This window comes from Corapipo altera, unplaced genomic scaffold (genome assembly GCF_003945725.1).
Source record: "Corapipo altera isolate COAL_440 unplaced genomic scaffold, ASM394572v1 107b, whole genome shotgun sequence".
NCBI classification, from domain to species: domain Eukaryota; kingdom Metazoa; phylum Chordata; class Aves; order Passeriformes; family Pipridae; genus Corapipo; species Corapipo altera.
Genome location: NW_020884951.1, coordinates 1,599,282 through 1,619,599, shown reverse-complemented (window position 1 = coordinate 1,619,599; position 20,318 = coordinate 1,599,282). Strand labels below are relative to the sequence as shown.

The 20,318-nt window shown below is 59.2% G+C and overlaps 4 protein-coding genes across 5 annotated transcripts in view; 2 read left to right on the top strand and 2 right to left on the bottom strand.

Moving 5' to 3' along the window:
* Positions 1 to 1,024: 1,024 nt before the first annotated feature.
* On the top strand, positions 1,025 to 5,959 carry IGBP1 (immunoglobulin binding protein 1). 2 transcript variants are annotated; one of them, XM_027663263.1, is made up of 6 exons: positions 1,025 to 1,220; positions 1,720 to 2,025; positions 3,241 to 3,436; positions 4,316 to 4,401; positions 5,022 to 5,134; positions 5,470 to 5,959. In XM_027663263.1, exons 1-6 carry the CDS (start codon positions 1,033 to 1,035, stop codon positions 5,610 to 5,612), a joined length of 1,032 nt encoding a protein of 343 aa, XP_027519064.1. In that variant the 5' UTR covers positions 1,025 to 1,032; the 3' UTR covers positions 5,613 to 5,959. The 2 variants fall into 2 exon arrangements, with proteins under 2 accessions (XP_027519064.1, XP_027519063.1); XM_027663262.1 differs by having other exon boundaries at positions 5,467 to 5,959.
* Positions 5,960 to 7,257: 1,298 nt separating this feature from the next.
* On the top strand, positions 7,258 to 11,771 carry LOC113956540 (diacylglycerol O-acyltransferase 2-like). The gene is made up of 8 exons (XM_027663235.1): positions 7,258 to 7,387; positions 8,928 to 9,056; positions 9,126 to 9,233; positions 9,478 to 9,548; positions 9,643 to 9,847; positions 10,479 to 10,653; positions 10,756 to 10,958; positions 11,101 to 11,771. The coding sequence occupies exons 1-8, from the start codon at positions 7,348 to 7,350 to the stop codon at positions 11,253 to 11,255; spliced, it is 1,086 nt and encodes a 361-aa protein (XP_027519036.1). The 5' UTR covers positions 7,258 to 7,347; the 3' UTR covers positions 11,256 to 11,771.
* Positions 11,772 to 12,546: 775 nt separating this feature from the next.
* On the bottom strand, positions 12,547 to 18,003 carry P2RY4 (pyrimidinergic receptor P2Y4). The gene is made up of 2 exons (XM_027663234.1): positions 17,871 to 18,003; positions 12,547 to 14,235 (listed from the first exon to the last, which is right to left on the bottom strand). The coding sequence occupies exon 2, from the start codon at positions 14,217 to 14,219 to the stop codon at positions 13,098 to 13,100; it is 1,122 nt and encodes a 373-aa protein (XP_027519035.1). The 5' UTR covers positions 14,220 to 14,235; positions 17,871 to 18,003; the 3' UTR covers positions 12,547 to 13,097.
* A 1,304-nt stretch (positions 18,004 to 19,307) lies between these two features.
* Positions 19,308 to 20,318, bottom strand: part of LOC113956484 (phosphatidylinositol 3,4,5-trisphosphate 5-phosphatase 2-like) — an 8,206-nt gene continuing 7,195 nt past the window's right edge. The window contains exons 23-25 of the mRNA XM_027663134.1: positions 20,142 to 20,297; positions 19,922 to 20,009; positions 19,308 to 19,845 (exon numbers count right to left, since the gene is read on the bottom strand). Of these exons, the coding sequence (XP_027518935.1) occupies positions 19,308 to 19,845; positions 19,922 to 20,009; positions 20,142 to 20,297 (782 nt within the window). The remainder of the gene's footprint in view (positions 19,846 to 19,921; positions 20,010 to 20,141; positions 20,298 to 20,318) is intronic.

The window sequence follows — 20,318 nt, the reverse complement described above, 5'->3', positions numbered from 1 at the left end:
GCCTTTAACTAACACATGGGAAGGGGAAGGTGCTGCCTGGAGAGAGGCTTCGCTCTGGTGGGAGTGAACTGGTTGTAGCTGGAACATCTTCTGCCGGTGAAGAACAAATGGCTGTGGATTCCTGGTTCCATCCCGCCTCTAAAGATTATAGTAATGAATTTTCCCAACTTGTTCCTCACCTTCTGCCCATGCAGGAACCCCTCAGTGACCCAGCCAGCCAGAACCCAAACCCACAACCCTCCCGGCTTTTGTGAGTAACGTTTTATGGCAGAATCCAACATAGGTGTGAAGAAAAAAAATAGAATAAATAATAAACTGAGTAATTCTCAGAGGCTGAGTTAGAAATACTCAGTAGTAGTGGCTGCTTGCAACCAGGTCAATCACCTCTGTTATCACTTGTATTCCTGAGGGAGCAATGCCAGCTCCTAAAAGCCCAGATTTAACCCTTACCTGGCTCGTTCCTGGCTGAATTTCAGAGATTTTAGGAGATAAATACAAAAGAAATGAGAAAAGCGCTGTGTCCCCCTTGTGCTGTAGAGAGAATAGAGACGAAATGGAAGGTGCTGTGCTTGAAAAACCAGATCGATATTTATTAGCAGCAGCTCATATCGAGGATTTATACTGTGTATCCCTTTTATACAGCGAGAAGGTGGATGTTTTGTACCAATTTATCCAATTGTCCCAATTTTTCCCAGTTTCCCAGCCGACTGCCCTAGGAGCTCCCTGCCAGGACCTGGCGTGGCCGGTGCCAGGCAGGACCTGGCAGGGAAAAGTGTGGGCTCACTCGGGCCTGTGAGAGCCCAGAGCCGCACCGAGGCGCGCCCGCCCACCGTCCTGCGCCCACTGCGGGGGTCCCGTGGGGTTCCACGGCCCGGGGACGATCGCGGAGCCCATCGGGCCCGGTGCCGTCCGTCCGACCTCCCCAACATGGCGGCGCCGCTCCGTCCATGCCCTCCCCAAGATGGCGGCGGGGCAGGGCCGGGGGTGCCGACGCGCCGGAAGTGGCGTTACGGGGGCGGTCCCGGGCCCGTGATGGCGGAGGCGGGCGCGGGCAGCCCGCGGCTGGCGGAGCTGCTGGCGGTGGGACGGCGGCTCTTGGACGAGGTGGAGGCGGGAGCCGAACCCTCCTCGGGCGCCCCGGCCGTGCAGGACAAGGTGCGGCAGGGCTTGGACGCGCTGCGGCGTGCAGCCACCATGGTGGCGGAGCTGGATCTGTTCAGGTGAGCGCAGGACGGGCCGGGGGTCCCGGGGCCGGGCACGGGCGGGACGGGAGCGGGACAGAATCCCCGAATCACTGAGGTTGGAAAAGCCTTCCAGGACCATCGAGTTCACCCTATGCCCGATCCCCACTTTGTCCCCCAGCCCAGAGCACTGAGTGCCACGGCCAGTCCTTCCTTGGAGACCTCCAGGGATGGGGACTCTAAACCTCCCTGGGCAGCCCCTTCCAATGCCCACCACCCTTTCCAGGAAAAAAATCCTCCTGATGTCCAACCTGACCCTCCCCTGGCACAGCTTGAGGCCATTTCTTCTCCTCCTGTCCCTTGTTCCTTGGGAGCAGAGCCTGATCCCCCCCAGCTCCCCCCTCCTGTCAGGGAATTGCAGAGCCAGAAGGTCCCCCCTGAACTTCCTTTGCTCCAGGCTGAGCCCCCTCAGCTGCTCCTGCTGCTCCAGCCCCTTCCCAGCTCCCTTCCCTGGACTCCCTAGTCTCTCCTGTTGCAGTGAGAACGAGGAGCTGGACGAAGTCGCCTCGGCCGACCTGAAGTTCCTGTTGCTGCCCGCGCTCCAGGGAGCCCTGACGCTGAAGCAGGTGGACCTGAGCAGCAGGCAGCAGCACCTGGAGAGCGCCCGGGATCACTTCCTGCACTTCCTCAAGCTCTGCAGGAGCTACGGGCTGGGAACGTTCCAGCTGCCTCCCACCACTCCCAGGGATGAGGGAGCCGGGAGCCCCCCGGACTCGGGGAACCCCCCGGGTGCCCAGCCCAGCCTGGTGGCCATGGCCATGAGCAGGAACGCCAAGATCGAGAGGTGGGCTCAGGGCACTGGGAGAGGGCTTTGGGAGAAGGGAGAGCTTTGGGCAGAGAAGGCCAGTCATGCTTCCAAGGGCATTGGAATAATTGGATCACAAAATGTTCATTTTAAGAGATGCGGCACATTTTTAAATGGTCTGGGTTGTGCACAGGCTGGGGAGGGGAGCATTTGTGTCTTTCTGGGCTTTTGATGAAAAACTACTCAAAACCTTTTAATTAGCTCTGTAATAATCTCATAGTCAGTTCTAACAGCACAAAGCCACCCACCTTGGAATTTTCCTACCAGTGGGTTTATTGTGGCTTGAAAAAGAGGTGCCTTTGTCTTGCTTCAGGTGGGATTTTGCCCATGGGCAGCACTGAAAGATCCAGACTGGACTGGACCTGCTTAAATTGCACAGATACAAAAATATGATTTATATTCTAACTGGGAGGGGTTTCTTTTTTAGAATGACTCTTTTGTGCTCCTTGTCCTCTCACCTCCCAAAGGTTTCTAATCCTTGGCTCTTACTGTTCGTTCTTCAGGTGACTCAATAACGGAGGGAAGTGGAACATGAGGATTTAGTTTGGAAGTGTATTATATGGGTAGTTCTCCCTTTAATAACTAATTTATGAAAAGGTAAAACAATTTAACCTGGAAGTTTGTTATATAGGCAGTTATTCCCTTGAATAACTAATTCTGAAACAGGTCAAGAAATCCAGAAAGCCAAAACTATATTTAAAAAGCCCCTGCACACACAAAACCACCTGAGACAGAAACTGGAAAAATGATTTATTCTGCTTTTTAAGCAACTTCGTGATATATTTGTGTCACATGGAAGCAGTTCAAAATAGCCATTCCACTGGATTTTCTCAGGGAAGGAGCTGATGAGTTCAAGTCCTGCTTTCTCCGGGGGATTAATGTTTCCAGGCCTGCCTAATTTTACCTGGAAGGCTTCAGTATTCAAGAATTATTAATTGTTTAGGGAAAGAATAAAATAATTGAGGCACCTCTAAATTTGATGTGATTTTACAGCTGCTTTTAACAGACAGGAGGGGCTGGAATTCCAACAGCAACCACCATGACCACCACAAAAATTGTATTTTTTATAAGATTTTCTTTTCTAAATACATGAAATGGCGTTGAACCTCTTACAAAAGGCAGTAAAAGACACTGTGGCTGGGCTGAGATAGAGAAAAATGATTCCATGATCCCACTTTGTTCCCTTTGGGACAGGTACAAGCAGAAGAAGGAGCTGGAGAACAAGTTGGCCTCCATGAGGAGCTTCGTGGAGAGCGGGACAGCAGATGAGGATCAGATCCGGGAGTTTTACATCCTGCAGATCCAGAAATGGATCAGCACCAGCCTGGAGGAGCTGGAGAGCATCGACCAGGAGATGGTGATCCTGAAGAACAGGGATGTGGCCAGACAGGTACGGGATCATCGCTGCTGGGATGGACATGGGTGGGGGGGATGAATCCCTGAGGGCTCAGTGGCAGAGGTGGAGTTTTATTCTGTGAATTCTCAGTTGAAATTGAGTTCAGTCCCAGCACAAGCTGGTGGGGTTTGGTTTAATTCTGCTTTTTGGGTTGGTTCCTGCCCTCTCCTGCCACACATTCCAGCCTGTGAAATGCTGGAGCTTGGAATGTCAGAACTCATCTGTGCAAAGGCTTTTGCTGGGTTCTGTAGGCCTCTAACCCTGAAGAGCATTTAAATTTATACATTAAAATAAGACCCTTGTGATGTCTTTCACACCCCCACTCGTGGTCTGCAGCGTGTCCGGGTGTTACAGATGGGAATATCGACCTGTTGGAATGACAGAAGCTTCCACAGGCCTGCAGTCCCTGTGCAGAGCATTGATTCCAGGCTTTATGTCACCTGGAATGTCTGCTGGAAATAACAGCCCCCGATGAGCTGGCACAGCCCTGCCCAGCCTGTTGGCAGGGGCGGGTCATTTTTGGCACTGCAGGACTCGGCTCCTCCGTAGTGTCCCGTCGGGAATGCCAAGCTCAGGATGCTGTGTGTTGCGTCCCCGGAGCAATAAGCAATTCCTGCTCTGAGCTGGTTTAGCCCTGTCAGCTCTGCTTTGATCCAAGCAGGTGTCACAGAGGCACAGGGAGTGATTTGTAGAGGGGCACAGATGGAATTCCTGATTTAAACCGGATTCAGGCCTGGATTGTCCATCTCAGGGCACTGCTCTGAGAGCTGAGGTGTTTCTCTTCTACAAGACTTTTAATAACCCTGGAGTGGGAAGCAGAGGGTGGGATTCTCATTTCCACAATTGCCTTGTGACTGTTGTTTGCATGTCTAGGCTCCAGCAGCTCCCCACGGCCCCTCCCGGCCCGTCAGAGCCCCAGTGAGACCTTTCATCCTGACCCGCGATGCTGCCCAGGCCAGGTACGTGGGGTTGGGGTTATTCCACCACACTTTGAGGCAGTGCTCTCACATCAGGCCTGAAGTACTCTTCCAAGTGCAGAAATCCAGTTGTAACCTCTGTGTCTGCACCTCTGTTTGTGGCACCCTGAGATCCTCGCAAGGAATTTCAGCAGCTAAAGCACAAAATGGGGTCATGCTTGTGATATGATTTTCCCTGAGCCTTCGATGTCTAGTTCAGTTCTCAGGGGCATCCTGGGGACTCTTTCCATTATCCCAAGTTACTCTAAGCCCCATCCAGCCTGGACTTGGACACTTCCAGGGATGGTGCAGCTTCTCTGGGCAACCTGTGACAGGGCCTCCCCACCCTCACAGGGGAGAAGTTCTCTGGCAGTGGGAAGCCGTTCCCCCTTATCCTGTCCCTCCATGCCTTGTCCAGAGTCCCTCTCCATCTCTCTTGGAGCTCCTTCAGGCACTGGAAGGCCACAATTAGATCTCCCCAAAGCCTCCCTCAAGCCCTCCTTGATAACATGCCTCAAATCCTTAGTGCAGATTGGATTATGGAATAGTGCTGTGCCTGTTGTCTGTGTTTCTCTCACTGTGAGGGATCTAACTCCCTTTTCCTGGCTGTGTGTGTCCTGCAGAGTGTTTGGAGCTGGTTATCCCGGCCTGCCCACCATGACTGTGGACGACTGGTACGAGCAGCGCCGGAGGCAGGGAATTGTGTCCGGGCAGAGCGTCCCTCAGAGGGCACCAGGTATGGAGGCAAACATGGGAATGGGGGATTTGGGAAGGCTCCTGGGGGGCTGAGTGGACAGGGTTGTGTGCAAGGTGTGGAACACCCCCTGACTGAGGAAGAGTCCAAGCTTTATTAGGAAAACAACTGGATTGTCAGACTGTGCTTGGCCTTTTGGATGGAGCTTGGAGCAACCTGGTCTAGTGGGGGATGAGACTGGATGGGCTTTAAGGTCCCTTCCAACCCAAACCATTCCATGATTCTAGTCCCTGCTGTCTGCCTAGACCAGCTCTGGGCTGGGCTTCTCCTTGGAGAGCCTGACCTGGGATCTCCTCCCTGTCCCTCACCTCCAGCAGGTGTAAGTGATGAAGAACTGCAGAAGCAGCAGCAGGAGAAAAAGGAGGAGGAGGATGAGGAAGCTCTTCAAAAAGCTCGGAACTGGGACGACTGGAAAGACACACACCCCCGAGGCTACGGCAACCGGCAGAACATGGGCTGAGCAGGGCCTGGATCCTGGGAGAAGAACTTGGACAGGGAGAGAGAGAGAGAGGAGGGAATACAGTGTACATATGTGGAGCATCTGGGAATCCTCCAGGAGCCGGATCAGAGGAGGACACGTGACCCCTTGCTTTGGTTTGCATTCCATGTCAGACTGGGTGCACTGGTCGTGCTGGGAGGTGCCCAGAGCTCTGTGAGGGTCAGGCTCCCTCTGCGCTCCCAGGCGGAGGCAGCCCTCGGAGGGGGAGTCCATGGATTTGGAAACTGCTCTTTGTATTGTGGGTGGTTGTATTTATTATTTTTTTTCTCTCTATTTTAAGCAAAATAAACTCTCTTTGTGCTGCCTAATTCCTGCTGTAAAATTCCCTTGCTCTTCATCCTGGGCTCTTACAGAGCTAGTGAGGGCCAACCCTGGACCCTCTCGTGGAGCCCACAGGGATGAAAACTGGGACAAATGGTGCCATATTCCAAGGCAAAGTAGTCAGTATGCTTTGAAATCTGACAGAACAACCCTGATGGGGGGAAAACCTTTTCTGGATCCCTCTGGAGATGGTTTAAATGGCTGCTGGCACCAATCCTGGCTTGCTGTATCTGGCACTGACCTGGCACACGGGTTGTGTTACTGGTCAGAGGGGTGAGGAATCACAGCTGGAAGCTCTGTGGGCTGGCACGTGTTCTAAACCTGTTAAAAATATTGGGATGAAAAAGCAAAGCCAGCTTGGCTGGCACTGGGTGTGTCACCTGGAGCGGGCACTGTTACCTGCACAGTGTTTCCTTACCCTGGGACAGTGGGATTCTCACACAATTTGGGGTTTTTCCTTCCTATCAGCCTGATTTGGACACAGCTGGGGGGCCAGTTGGGCTGCAGGAGAGCTGAAATGTTTTCCATGCAGCAATCCCTGCTCCTTGGAACTGATCCACGCCCAGGAAGCCGCGGTCTGCAGTGAGTGTGGTCACACCTTCCCAGGTACAGAGTCCCTACAGTTCACAGGAGCAGGTTGTGGGGTTTGTGGGTTCCAAATCTCCCAGGAAACATGTTCCTCACTCTACCACCACAGGCAATCCTGTACATGGATTTTCCATTTCCTACACTTGATTTTAGCAAGCAGTTCCTAGTGAGCACCTCTGGAGAGGTGGATCCTGAGGAGCAGCTTTAGTAACAGTCCCTGTGGGTTCTCACTGTTCCTTTGGCTGTTGGCCCGAAGCTCCACCTCAGTGCTGATTTTGTGCTGCTCTTATTTCCTTATTTTCTCATTTTCCCCCCAAATCCTCTCCAGGCAGTGCTCCAGGCAGGGGTGGAAGAGGAGGGAATGGTGCTGGTTCCAGTGGCTGCATTCCCGTTGTGCAGAGCGGGAGCTTGGGGATGACGTTTTTGGGTGGCTCTGAGGGGATCACACTGTTTGAGCATGACAGTGTTTGTGACATACCCAAACTGTGGACGGTACCATCCCCAGGGGGATGCAACCCCCACAGAGCCCCCACCGGCACCGGGGCCTTTCCAAGGAGCCCCGACCGCCCGGCACGGAGCAGCTCCTCACCCTCAGTGTGCCCCCCTCACCTTCCCAAGGACCCCCAGCTCCTGTCCGTGCTCCAAATCCAGGGCTGGAGCAGGTCCCTCCCCTGGGCAGTGGCTGGTGGACCTTGGGTCAGGTGGTTAAAGCCTCTGGACACACAGCCTCTGTGATTGCCAAACTCACCTTTCAACCTGCCGAGCCTGGTGCGGAGCTCCCGCCACCATGAAAACCATCATCGCGGCCTGCTCCCAAAATCTTAGTGGTGAGATATTCCCAAAGGGGGCTGGGATGGGGTCTGATGCTCCACCAACGCCAGAGCTCGTTGTTACTGTTGTCTACTTGCTTTGGAGTGCAGAGGGGAAAGGGAGGTGTTGGGAGAGATTTGGGGATAACTCCAGAGGAAAATATAGAGTTGCTCAACAGGAATGGAATTTCTGACAATGCATTTGGGAATGTTACTCCCACAAGAATCTCCAGAGCACTGCAAATTCCAAATGTTGGGATTTGCAGAGGCTCCTGTTGCTGTGGATGGGGCCAGCAGCAGAACCACGAGGGTTCTCTGTGTCTGTGGTCCAGATGTTCGTGGAGTTCTTGGGATGGGAGCTAGGAAAAGGAACTGAAAACGACTGTTTGGTGGGCACAAGTTTGCTGGAAGAGCTCTGAGTCTTCCCTGGGCTAAAAAAAGGGCTTTGGAAAGCTGAGAATGGCAGGGCTGTGTGGACTTTTTGGGATGTGGGATGGGTGGAAGGGATCTCTCAGAGCCTGTCATGCTGCGTGGGAGAAATGGACAACACTTCCTCAATGCTGGAGATGGCTCCAGTGTTTCATTTATTTCAGTTGTCCCATTCCTGGTTTGAGTTGAGCCAGGAAGAGTTGAACCTCTACCAGCTTCCTGAACCAAGGTTTGGTGGTTCTCCTCTAACCTGGGGGTCTCTGGTCTGGGGAGCCACGGGACCAGGGCTGCTCCTGTCTCACCCCGAGCATCCCTCTGGCCAACATGCAGATTTTGGGTTGTTTTCCCAAGAAAACCTGGCTCTGGTGACACTCAGGGGTATCTCTCTGTGGTGGCTGTGCCGGGTGGTCTCGGCCATGGTGGACCTTTGTCCGGGAGCGGTGCTGGCAGAGCCGACGCCTCGGGCCCATTTCGGGAGGAGGGATGGGGCCGTGTGTGGAGTTTGGATCCTGGCACCCAGCCCAGGATGGTTAATGGTTCACCAAGGTCATCCAGAGGGAAGGGGCCATGGGGGAGCGGAGCAGCAGCAGCTCCAGCGTGTCCTGGGCTGTGGGGACAGCTGGGGAATGGCCACCCTTGTCCACCCCAGCTCGGCCCCAGCCGCTGTCCTTGGCACCTGCTGGGGGGTGGTACCTCCCTGCTGTGCCAGCTGAGAAATCCCCAAATCCTCTGTGAGCCTGAGAGCTCCAAGAAGGGCATGGGAGAGGTCCCAGCCCTTGGGAAGCTGGCATGGAGCAGGATGTGCCACTGCGCTCGGCTCTGCTGGTGCATGGAATGTTTGGGGTTGGGGGGCTCACCCTGGAATCTTCCCCCTGCTCTGTGCCCAGAGCACCCTAAGTTGCCCAGGGTCACGTCCTGGCATGGTCCAGAGCTCTCTGGGGATGGCATCCCCCATTCCACCCCACCACATCCCCTCCCTCCTCACCCAACTGCTCGTTCTTCCCATCCTACCTCCTGCCTCGCCCTGTACCCCAGCCCTGGCACCCCTGGGTGCCTCCCGCCAGCCCAGTGGCCCAGGCTGTGTTCAAGCCGTGCTGTTTTGGGCTGGGGCCGTGTCCCCCCTCCACAGGGAGCCGTGCCAGTGTCCAGGCCGCCCTGCGCACGCTGCTGGCCGTGCCCTGGCCCTCCCAGCGGGACGTTCGCTCCGCGCTCCAGCTCCTCGCCGTCCTGCAGTGGGTGCTCAGCTTCCTGCTGCTGGGTGAGTAGGGGGCTGCGGGGGCCCTGGGGGTGGGCACACACCCGCTCACCCCCTGCCTGGCCCCCGCAGGAACCGTCAGCCTCGTGGTGCTCATCTACCTACTGTTCACCAGCTTCTGGCTCATCCCGGTGCTCTACCTGGCCTGGATCATCTTCGACTGGGACACACCGGAGAGAGGTGGGGATGGGAACATCGTCCTTCCTCCGACTTTGCAGCAGGATGGGGTGTGGGGTCCCCCCTTCTCCAGGTCCCTCACAGCAAACGGGGAGATCCACATCACACCTGCTCCTTCCCTCCACTCCCACACCATCAGCACCGTGGTGGGAACAGGGATACGGCGGGTCTGTGGGGAGTGTTTCCCACGGATCCCGCTGCCCACGGGGGTGGGTGTCATCTCCTGTCGTCCCTCCCTGGATTGCAGGTGGCAGGAGGCTGCCGTGCCTGCGGCGATGGACTGTGTGGAACCACTTTCGGGATTATTTCCCAGTCAAGGTACAGTGCCAGGACAGGATATTCCTGCAGGTGCCGGTGGTGGGACCACCCAAAAGGAGGTGCCATGTCCCTGTGACCCTTTTTGTCCCCACAGCTGGTGAAGACACATGATCTGTCACCCAACCACAACTACATCATTGGCTCCCACCCCCACGGCATCCTCTGTGTCGGCGCCTTCTGCAACTTCATCACGGGCTCCACGGGCTTCGAGGAGATGTTCCCGGGAATCCACTCCTTCCTCACCACCCTGGCTGGCAACTTCCGCCTGCCCCTTTTCCGGGAGTACCTGATGAGTGGGGGTGAGCAGCCCCTGCCCAGCTCTGCTGGCAGTGCCCATGGGCAGGGAGTCCCCGCTCCCTCTGAGGGAAACACAGGAGTGATGGTGCTCCCAGGAGCAGGCAGGGCAGGGACGGAGCTCTGCCTGAGCTCCACCTTCACCCTGCCTGCACTCTGCCTGCACCCAACATACACCCTGCCTGCACCCTGCCTGCACTCTGCCTGCACCCAACATGCACCCTGCCTACAGTCTGCCTGCACTGTCTGCACCCTATCTACACCCTTCCTACACCCTGCCTGCATCTTGCCTGTGCTCTGCCCACACCCTGCCTACACCTAACATACACCCACCCCACCTCCACCCTTGCTACACCTTAACTACACCTCACCTACACCTCACCTACACCCTTCCTACCCCCTGCTCACACCTTACCTGCACCCTGCCCACACCTTACCTGCACCCTGCCTGCACCCTGCCTGCACCCTGCCTGCACCCTGCCCACGCCTTACCTGCACCCTACCTGCACCCTGCCCGCAGCAGGGGGTGCCCTTGCGCTGTCCCTGCCCTGGTCCCACCCGGTGTGATCCCTCGTGGTGTCCCCGGGCACTGCCCAGGCGGGAGTCCCACAGCTCGGGTGCCCGTTCCCACTGCAGGGCTGTTCCCGGTGACCCGCCGTGCCATCGGGTACCTGCTGTCCCAGAACGGCACCGGCAACGCGGTGGCCATCGTCATCGGCGGCGCGGCCGAGTCGCTGTCCTGCCGGCCCGGCGTCACCACGCTCATCCTCCGCAACCGCAAGGGCTTCGTGCGCATGGCCTTGCAGCACGGGTGGGTCACGGGTGGGTCACGGGTGGGTCACGGGCATGGCCACCCCTGCAGGGGCCTGGGGATCCTGGCACCCTGTCACTGCCCACCGTGTCCCCTCCACAGGGCCTTCCTCGTCCCCTCCTTCTCCTTTGGGGAGAATGACCTGTTCCGCCAGGTGGTCTTTGAGGAGGGCAGCTGGATGAGAAGCATCCAGCAGCGCTTCCAGAAGATGATTGGCTTCGCTCCCTGCGTCTTCTATGGCCGTGGCCTCACCTCCAGCCGCTCCCGGGGCATCCTGCCCTACGCCAGACCCATCACCACCGTGGGTGAGCAGCTGGGCTGGGGGGATCCCAGAGGGTGGGGCAGAGCAGGGACACCCCGCTGGAAGGCACCGCTCGGGCTGTGTCCCCATGAGCCGAGCGCGTCCCCAGGCCACGGGTCTGACCCCGTCCTGTCCCCTGCCGGCAGTGGGGGAGCCGGTGGCAGTGCCCAAGGTGCAGAACCCGAGCCGGGAGCTGGTGGACACGTACCACGAGATGTACATCCAGGCCCTGCTCAAACTCTTCAACGACAACAAGACCAAGTATGGGCTGTCGGAGACGGATGAGCTGCACATCCTCTGAGTGCCCCCGGCGCCGGCAGCCCCGTCCCAGCTCACCAGGGCTCCTGGGGGGGGATTTCAGCTGGCCCAGCATGGGGGACACACAGGGCACAGTCCCCACCCCAGCCCTCCGCTCCTCTGGCCCAAAAACCTGAGTGGGAGATGAGAGGAGAGGAGGAAACCAGGGGGAGATTGGGAAAGGGTCCCCCTTGGAAGGGGTTTGGAGGGGCTGCAGGTGACACAGCTGTCTCCTGGCAGGGGCTGGGGTGAGGATGAGGGCCAGTGATGGGCACAATCCCCCCAGATAACCAGGTCACCATGAGCTGAGGGAGGGGGTGCCATGGGAGGAAAAATCAAATGGGGTCTTTGGGGTGGCATCATGATGGCACGTGGGACCAGCCTTGGGGGACATCCCACCCTGAGGTCAGGGGGGAACACTCCTGGACTTGGGGACCTGTGGAAGTGGCCTCAGCCAGGACCATGTGGTCTCAGATGAGCCTTTTCAGATGCCTCTGTCCCCAATACAGGTTTCCAACTCGCTGCCCCTGTCTGTGTGTGTTCTGGGGGTCAGGATGGGCAGGACTGGGACAGACCTGTGGACCTGCCACTCACTGTGTCCCCTCCCTGGGAGGTCCATCTCCAGCTGGGGCTGTACTTGGCAGGGCCCCTTGCACTGCTCAGGTGCAACCAAGCTGCTCCAGGGTGCACCTGAGCCACGTTGGATATAATGGGAGGAGAGGGGCAGCAGTTGCTCTTACTGGGTTAACTGGGCTCAGGGGGGGATCTCCTTACTCTGCTCTCAGCTCAGTGGTGAGTGAGGGGCTCTCTGGGCACCACTACTGGTGGGGTGGGGACACAGGACTGGGATGTGCTATCCTTGGGGCCCTTTCCTTCCCCTGGGCAGCTCCTGGTGGGGTGTGGCTTGTGTGACCAGTGCCATGGCAGAGGTGACACCTTGATGGCGCTCTTGGGATGTCCCTTCCCAAGGCATGTGCTGACAGGAGTTGTGGGGGGCCATGGGGACAGCCCTATCCCTGTCCCATCCCTGCCAGGCTGGCATGGGAGAGTCAACAGCACTGATACCGATCTTGGTCTGCTCCGCTGTGCAGGCACTTGGTCAAACAAAAGGGCTGGGTAAACATTTGAGGAGCAAACACCCATAAAGGCACATTCCCGTCACCAGGGGTGTCACCAGCTCACCGCTCCGGACCTGCCCCGGCACCGGTGTCACGGTGGAGGGTGGCTTTTCTCTGGGGTGAGGGTGGGTGTCGTTCCTCTTCCTTCTGCTACAGGGAGAAACAAAGGGCTGGAGCAAAGGGGAAGGGGCTTTACTGGGGGGTGACGGGCAGCAAGTGCTGCAAGTACCCCATGTCACATCTCTCCTCCTCTGCCAAGGCCAGTGGTGTGACAGAGACATCTCTGACAACCGGGCAGGGGGGACCCCAGTGTGGGCTCTGTCCCCTCGTTCAGTCTGTTGCCCACACATCACCACAGAGCCGTCTGGAAGGGCTGTGCCTGCCCAGGGAGGGACCAGTGTCCCTTCTCTTTAGTGACCTATCACCCCCCTTGTGTCCCCAGGAGTGCCCTGGGATGGGACACCAGCCTGCTTCTCCCAAACAGCCTCCTCAGTGTCCTTCCCATTCCCACGCGTGCTCTCCTGCCCCGGTGAGCAGCAGCACCCTCCTCCCAGGGCAGGGCTGGGACTGGCCCTGTGGCCTCCAGCCCTCAGCCCTGTGGCCTCTGCCCCTGCAGGGGCTGGGCAGGGGCAGGGTAGGTCTGGGGACCTGGGGGTGCCCACATGAAACCTGGAGGGGCTGCAGCTCCTGGAGACCAGGGATGAGGTCATGGAACCCCCTCGGGCCCCTCAGCACCCGCCCCCGCTCCGTGCTGTCCCTGTCCCTCGGGTGACACTGGCCACGTGGCCGCTGTCCGTGAGGGTGTCCGTGTAGGGCGACACCAGGGCCAGGTTGCAGGTGGGCACGGGCCGGAGCCGGTGGGCGGCCCCCCGGCGCAGCCCCCGGTACTTATCCCCAGCCAGGAAGTACAGGATGGGGTCGAGGCAGCTGTTGATGCTGGCCAGGGGCCGTGTGATCTTGTAGGTGAAGTTGATGATGTTGAGGGTCCGGCAGTCGGCTTGGAAGTAGCGGGAGGTGTAGTAGAGGGTGCGGGTGATGTGGAAGGGCACGAAGCAGATGGCAAAGACGGTGAGCACGATGATGATCATCTTGATGGAGCGTTTCTTGTAGGATGGCATCTGCGGGCTGGGGCTGGAGAGGCTGGACTTGCCGAGCTGCTTGGCCATGAGGCAGTAGCACAGGACAATGACCAGGAAGGGGAGCCCGAAGAGCAGGGCCATGACAGAGGAGCTGTAGTGCACGTAATGGTCGAACTCCTCGGGCTTGGTGGTGTCGTGGCACAAGGTGGTGTTGCCCTTGGAGCTGGTGGTGACAAAGATGAGGTTGGGGATGAGGCAGATGGTGACGACGAGCCAGGCACCCACGCAGATGATGCGGGCCTGCTTGGTCTTCACCCACTTGAGGGAGCGGATGGGGTGGCAGATGCCCATGTAGCGGTGGACACTGATGCAGGTAAGGAAGAGGATGGTGCTGTAGAGGTTGGCGTAGAACAGGAACCGCACGATCTTGCAGAGCCATTTCCCGAAGGGCCAGTTGTTTCGGTCGGCATAATAATAGACCAGGGTGGGGAGGGAGAGGACGTAGAGCATGTCAGACACAGCTAGGTTCACCATGTAGGTGGTGGTGGCATTCCAGGGCCTCATCCTGGAGATGAACATCCACAGGGCCCAGGAGTTGAGGGGCAGCCCCACCACGAAGACGATACTGTAGGAGATGGGCAGCAGGATGAACTTGAACTCCTCGTCGAAGACACATGTGGCCTCGGCCTCCTCAGTGGTGTTCCCTCCTGGCCAGGGAGTCGGTGTCGATGTCCACAGGGCAACTGGGAATGTCCTCCCTGAAGTGGCCATGTTCTCCGAGCCAGATCTGGGGGAGCAGTTAATAAAAGCACATTAGTCGTCAATCCCGACCATTGTCAGACACAAAGCGTGGAAAGGAGCCAAAGATGCCAGATTTTGCCCCCCTCCAGGAGCTTCGGCCACTTTGATGGTTCTCTGGTTTTTCTCAGCTCACGCGCTCGGGCCTCGCGGGGGCCGGGGGGGGGCCTGGGCAAGCCCTCCCTCCTCAGCCCCCGCAATGACACCCATCAATGAGCCCTCTGAGCGGCGCAGGGACGGGAGCGTGCCGGGGACAGAGGGCCAGGCCGGCCCCGCCGGGCAGCAGCCCCACGACGCGGCAAACAATGAGAACTTGATGAGCAACAGCAGCCCCCGGCTGGGCCAGCGCAGCCTCTTGGAAGCTGCCTCAGCCTAATTGGCACCATCCTGACAATGCTGCTGCTCCCAGAGGGCTCCTTGACAGAAGAAAGGCGGGAGGAGAAGAAAGCTTTGTCTGGGGGAATGTTGTGGCCCAGAGGAATCCTGGGGGGAAGGGTGGTAAAGGAGCCTTTGGGAGACAGTGTCTCCGATGGTGAGGGGCCTCGGCTGCCGGGTATTCTCCTTAGGAGAGGGATGAGCTAAGCCCTGTGGAGAGGAGCTGCACCGGGGCCAAGTCCCAGCTCAGGGCAGTGCAAGTTAACAAGGCAGGACATTTCCTCCTGCACTGTGTTAGGATCAAAGGCTGGATCTGCGTCCTCCTGGGAAATTACTGTGAGTACAAGCTGTCAAAGGGTCAGGTTTGCCTGTTGGATGTCTGAAGTTCAGAGCCCTCTTCTCCGTGGTGTCCAGCAAAGGACCAAGGGAGGCTGCTGGCACTCTGACCCCCTGCACCCACCACCATCCCTGGTGAAATGATTCCTCCAGCAAGGATGGATGCTTGGATGAGTAACCTGGGAGCAGGAGCATCTGCTTGTGCTGCTGGTGAGGACAAGGGTGTAGCCAAAACTGCATCTGATGGAGGGAATGCTGGTGCATCTCCAGCCTCTGTTGGCCAGAGCTCACCCAGGAGGGGCCACGTACCAGGACAGGGGAGGACTCAGGGTGACGATGGACATTAACCAGGTGTTGGTGTTGGTAGTACAAGGTGGAAGGATCTGTCCTCTCAGGCTCCTTCATCCCTTGGCTCCCTCGTCATCCCCCTCCTGTTGGCCTTTGCCGTGAGGATGTGCAGGAATGTCTGGTAGGGTGTATCTGTGGGATGGGCCAGGCCATGCTCCATCCTGTCCCTACCACGCCTCGCCTGGAGAGAGCTCAGGTTTGCAGAGATGCCCGTAAATGACTCAGCAGGCAGACAGGCAGGGGGTGGCCATGGCCCCTCTGGCCTCTCTCCACGGGCTCTGTTTGAGTTGCGGGTTGAGCCTCTGGCTGGGCCGAGTTCAAACTCCCCGTGGTTCCCATCCCCCGGCGGCGCTGCGGGAAGATCCTGCCTTTATTACAGGGATGAGTTCAGAGAGCAACAGGCAGGTCCTGATCAAACATTAACAGTGGGAAGATCTTGGTTTTTTTCTCAGAACCAGGAGTAGGAACAGCAGGTAGGAAATGCTGAGCACCTGAGTGCAGTGCCAGTGGGGTCCCACGGGGTGCTGTGCTGGTCCCAGCCCAGTGTGTCCCCACGCTGTGACACTGCTGAGGACATGAGGGACCAGGAGATTTGTTTTCCTTTTCCAACCTCTGAGTGCAAGTGAGCACAAAGCCTTGAGCTCAACCAGAGGGGAGGTGCTGCAGGGTTCAGTGCCCCAAGTCAGTGTCCATGACACAGGTCACCAAACAACCAAGATATGAAGAAGACAGTAAATAGAAGCTAATAATCTGGTGTGGGAAATACACAAGGAGAAATCCTGAGCAGCTGTGTGGTGCTGGGCTGCTCAGAGGAGAGCACAGGGACCCTGTGCAGCTGATACAGCCTGAGGACTATCAGCAGCAGGATTTAACCAATCCCAAGGACATTCCTTCGAGGATAACCACCAAAAATTAGAAATGCAGTAGAAGATGACATTTGGCAAGTTATATCTGAAGAGGTTTCCTGCGTCCTTATCTTATTCACAACAAAAATCAGTGCTTTAAATTACTGATTTACATCAGTCCAGCCCGAGGACATGTCACCACCAGCCCTGATTCTACTCCTCACTGACACTCCCAGAAAGGCTCTCCCTGGACAAGGCTTCTCCAGCATGAGCTTTTTAGGAGGGATCGAGGTGTGAGCCAAGAGATGGGGCTGCCTGTTGGAGCAGGAGATGGAAGGCACTGCAGGGAAAGAACGTGGAGCTGGGGAGAGGGAAGATGCTGCAGGAAGGGGAGGTGGATCTGGGGAAGATGGAAGGACACAGAGCTGGGAAGATGGAAGATGCTGCAGGGAAAGGCTACAGAGCTGGGGAGGTGATGCTCCCTCCTGCCCTGCCCATTTTGTGGATGCATGAGGGCTGCAATCCTGGGGAACCCCCTGGACCCCTTGCCCGTAGCAAGCACATCCTCTGGGATGGTGCCTGTGGACTGGCCCCCCATGTACCCCAGGAAGCAGTGGGAAGGGGCAGGGGCTGGCCACAGGGCCACTTGCTGGGGGGGACGTGCTGCCCTTGGCCCTTTGCCACAGAAACAGGAGCTGCAGCCGGGCTCAGCCATGGAGCTGGGAGGCAGGGCAGAGCTCCTGTTCCTGTGGCAAAGAACCTGGTGGGATCCACAGCTGTCCCCAGGCCAGGGTGCCCCCAGCAGCTGGATGAGGCTTCCAGACCTGGGGGGTTGTGGGGACATTGGAAAAGCACCAATGAATGAGCGGGGCAGCACCAGAGGCAGGGTTGGCCCTGGAGCCAAAGTCATTGGGACAGGATGGGGATCTGGTGTTGGGGATCTGGAGCAGCAGCAGGAGCTCAGAGAGGGCAGGCAAGAGCGGATTTCAGAGCAGCCACCAAGGGCTGGGTGAGCCTGGGACCAGCTGCTGCTGGAGCATGGGAAAAACAGGGCTTTTCTTCTCGCCTAAGCTCTTGGAAATTGCAAAACAAGGGGAAATTGTGCAAAACATCCTGCAGAAGGACCCTTGTCCCTAATCGCCACGTGGTTAGTGCAGCCAAAGCCTCGGCACAAGGGGACATGACCTAATCCCAATCCTTCCCTTTGCCTGGAAGAGCAGCCAAAGCACGCTCTGCCGGCACTGCTGGGCGCTGGGGACACCTCCCTGGGGACACCAGCGAGGTCGGGCCCTTCCCTCCCTGCCCATCACATCCCGAGGTGACCCCTGCTCAGCAGGGTGGGGGTGAGGGGTTCCTTCCTCCCTTGGGTGGGCTGTCCCCATCCCCCAGAACCTGGTGTCTGGCTGAGCCATAACAGCCCTAGGACAGCTTCCCCTGCAAGGAGACAGTGATTTGGGGGATGGAGAGGAGGATGAAGGAGAGGATGTGGCCATGCTGGGAAGGATGAAGGCCCTTGGTGATAGAGAGTGATGGCATGTTAGGGAGGAGGATGTATGGAGGGATTTGGGGATGGGGAGAACTGGCTGACTCCCACCCCCCACCCATCCAGCCCTGGGGATCCCACCCCTGCCCCTCAGCCCCAGAGCCCAGCTGGGATTGTGTGGCCATAGCAGGGTCCCCCCAGCTACTGCTGTCCCCAAACAGGGGCTGCCCCACTCACCTGTGACCTGGGCAGCTCTCACGAGTGGGGCCCCCCCGGGGAGCACCCGTTCCCCACGGGGCAGGAGGCCATGCCGAGGGGCTGCAGGCTGCCCTTTGCCGTGCCCTGCCGTGCTGTGCCCGCTCTGGCTCTCCCACGGCTGGGAGCAAAGTGCCCAGGAAAGGCAGGGCTGGAGGCGGGCGGAGGCGGAGGCAGGAGCAGGAGCTGCCCCAGGGCTCTGCGCCACTGCACTCCCATCCCTCCATCGTCCTCACAGGCTTTGGGCCACCTGCAGCTCCTGCAGCAGCCCCCTGGGCATGGGGTGTGTGGGCCTCTCCCATGGGGACCACGGCCCCCTGTCCGAGAGGCCACAGCCCCTCACTCATGGGGACCATGGTCACTCAACCACAAAGGCCACAGCCCCTCATCCATGGGGACCGTGTACCCCCACCCATGGGGACCACAGCCCCTCACTCATGAGGACCATGAGTCCCTCAGCCACGAGGGGCACAGCCCCTCATCCATGGATTGCATCCCCCTGCCCATGGGGACCGTGGCCCCTCGCCCACCCCGGCAGCCCCCCTGCCCCACGCTGTCCCAGCAGTGCCCGTACCCCGGAGCGCTGCCCCGCTGCCCCCCAGCCCTGCGGGGCCATCCTGGGGACAAAAGGTGGCCAGTGCCACCTTGAGGCCAGCCCGGGCATCGTGTCCCCAAACCCAGGGCCACCCTGGGTGTCTCAGCAGTCGGGACACTGCCGTGGTGTCCCTGTGTTTGGGGGTAGCGTGTCCCCCGCTCTCTGTGCTGCTCAGGGGGATTCACCTCCTTTGCGAGGGCAGTGGGAGAAGGGCGGGTGCTGAGCTCACCTGGCGGGTTTGTGATGAACGGGGATCACGGGGGGGCAACGAGTGCACCCCGAGATGTGTGGGGGCCACGGCCGTGAGCAGGCTGGCTTGGAGGGAGCAGGGGGGCGAGGTCCTGGGGCACCCCGGGGATGCTCGGCCACCGAGGGAGGACACAGGGGAGCCCGCGTGTGCAGGGCTGAGGGGACACATCCGGAGGGGAATTGTACCACCATGAATACCTGTGAAGGCAGAGCCAGCCCGTGGGACCCCCACGGGATCCCGGGCAGCAAGGGCATCCTCGAGGATCGGGGTGTGCAGGGTGCCCCATGGAACAGTGGGAGTTGGGAGTCAATGTGCTGGAGCAGCCGGGACATCGAGAGCTGTTTTCCCCGCCTGGTGCCCTCCCTCCTTGCCCCTGAGCAGAATCAGGTGTGCACACACCCCTCCAGCCCCTGCGACTTTATTAGGGATAGGGATAGCAATGGGCATCCTGCAAGAACTGGCCTCGGGAGCGGCTGCTGTAGGGGAAGTCCGCTGGGAATGGCAATCCGAGCAGGGCGAGCCCGGGAGGAGGGAGCAGCTGCCGAGGCCGCAGGCTGGGCTGGGCACGGATGCGCTACATCCAGGCGGGATGCGGGTCGGCCGCCTGACGGGGCTGAGCCCCGAGGTCCAGCGCGCCCAGCGCTCCCCGCTTCCCGAGGGGCCTCGGCACCTCCCGGCAGGGCCGCGGGGGCGGCTCCAGCACACGGGGGGTCTGGCGCAGCGGGATCTCCTGGGTGTCCCCTCTGCCCTCGGGGGACACCTGGCTCAGGTGGGTGGCCACACGCAGCGCGGACAGCGAGCAGTCCCCCAGCCCCGCCGCGTCCCGAGCCAGGATGGCCGATTTGGGTCTCTTGTGGTGGCCCACGCCGGGGGGGCTGAGTGGGTGTCCACAGGATGGGCTCGGTGCCCCATAGCGGGGTCGGCCACCCCACTGCTCCTCCCCTGAGGGCAGCCCAGGGGGGCTCCAGCGCTGCTGGCCCCCGGCCGGGCTCTCTGCCTGCTTGTTGGGGGCTTCACCGGGGGCCGGCACCCACGTGTTGGGGACCCCCTCGAAGATGAAGTAGGCTGGGTTGGTGTAGCCGGTGGCCTCGGGGAGGCTGCGGGGCCGGCTCCTGCGGAACAGAGCGAGAGAGGGCTCAGCATCCCCCACGGCCGCGGCTCGCGGTGGGGCCGAGCCCGGTCGAGTACCTGCGGGGCTGGTTGGTTTGGGGTGGTTTGGGGCGCAGCGGGGTGTCTGTCACCGGCTCAGCATCCTCCTCCTCAAAGCTGATCCACTCTGCAAAGGCACCCAAGTCTGGGCTCACCCCACGGCCGGGGTCCAGGGGGCAGTGTGGGCACGGGCAGCCCCAAAACACGTCCTGGGTGTCCCTGAGCCCAGCGTTGGGAGGGGCTGGTGTGCCCCCCGTACCATAGAGCCTCTCGCGGGTGCTGCGCCGCTCCGTGGGCACCCGGACCCGCATCCAGCCGCGTATGGAGCCCGTCTCCTCACCACGGTGGAAGAGGAAGGTCTCGAACTGCTGGGCTGTGCTGCCAATCATTGACCTCAGGGCAATGCAGCACTCGCCTGGGGGGGGGGGGGGGGGGG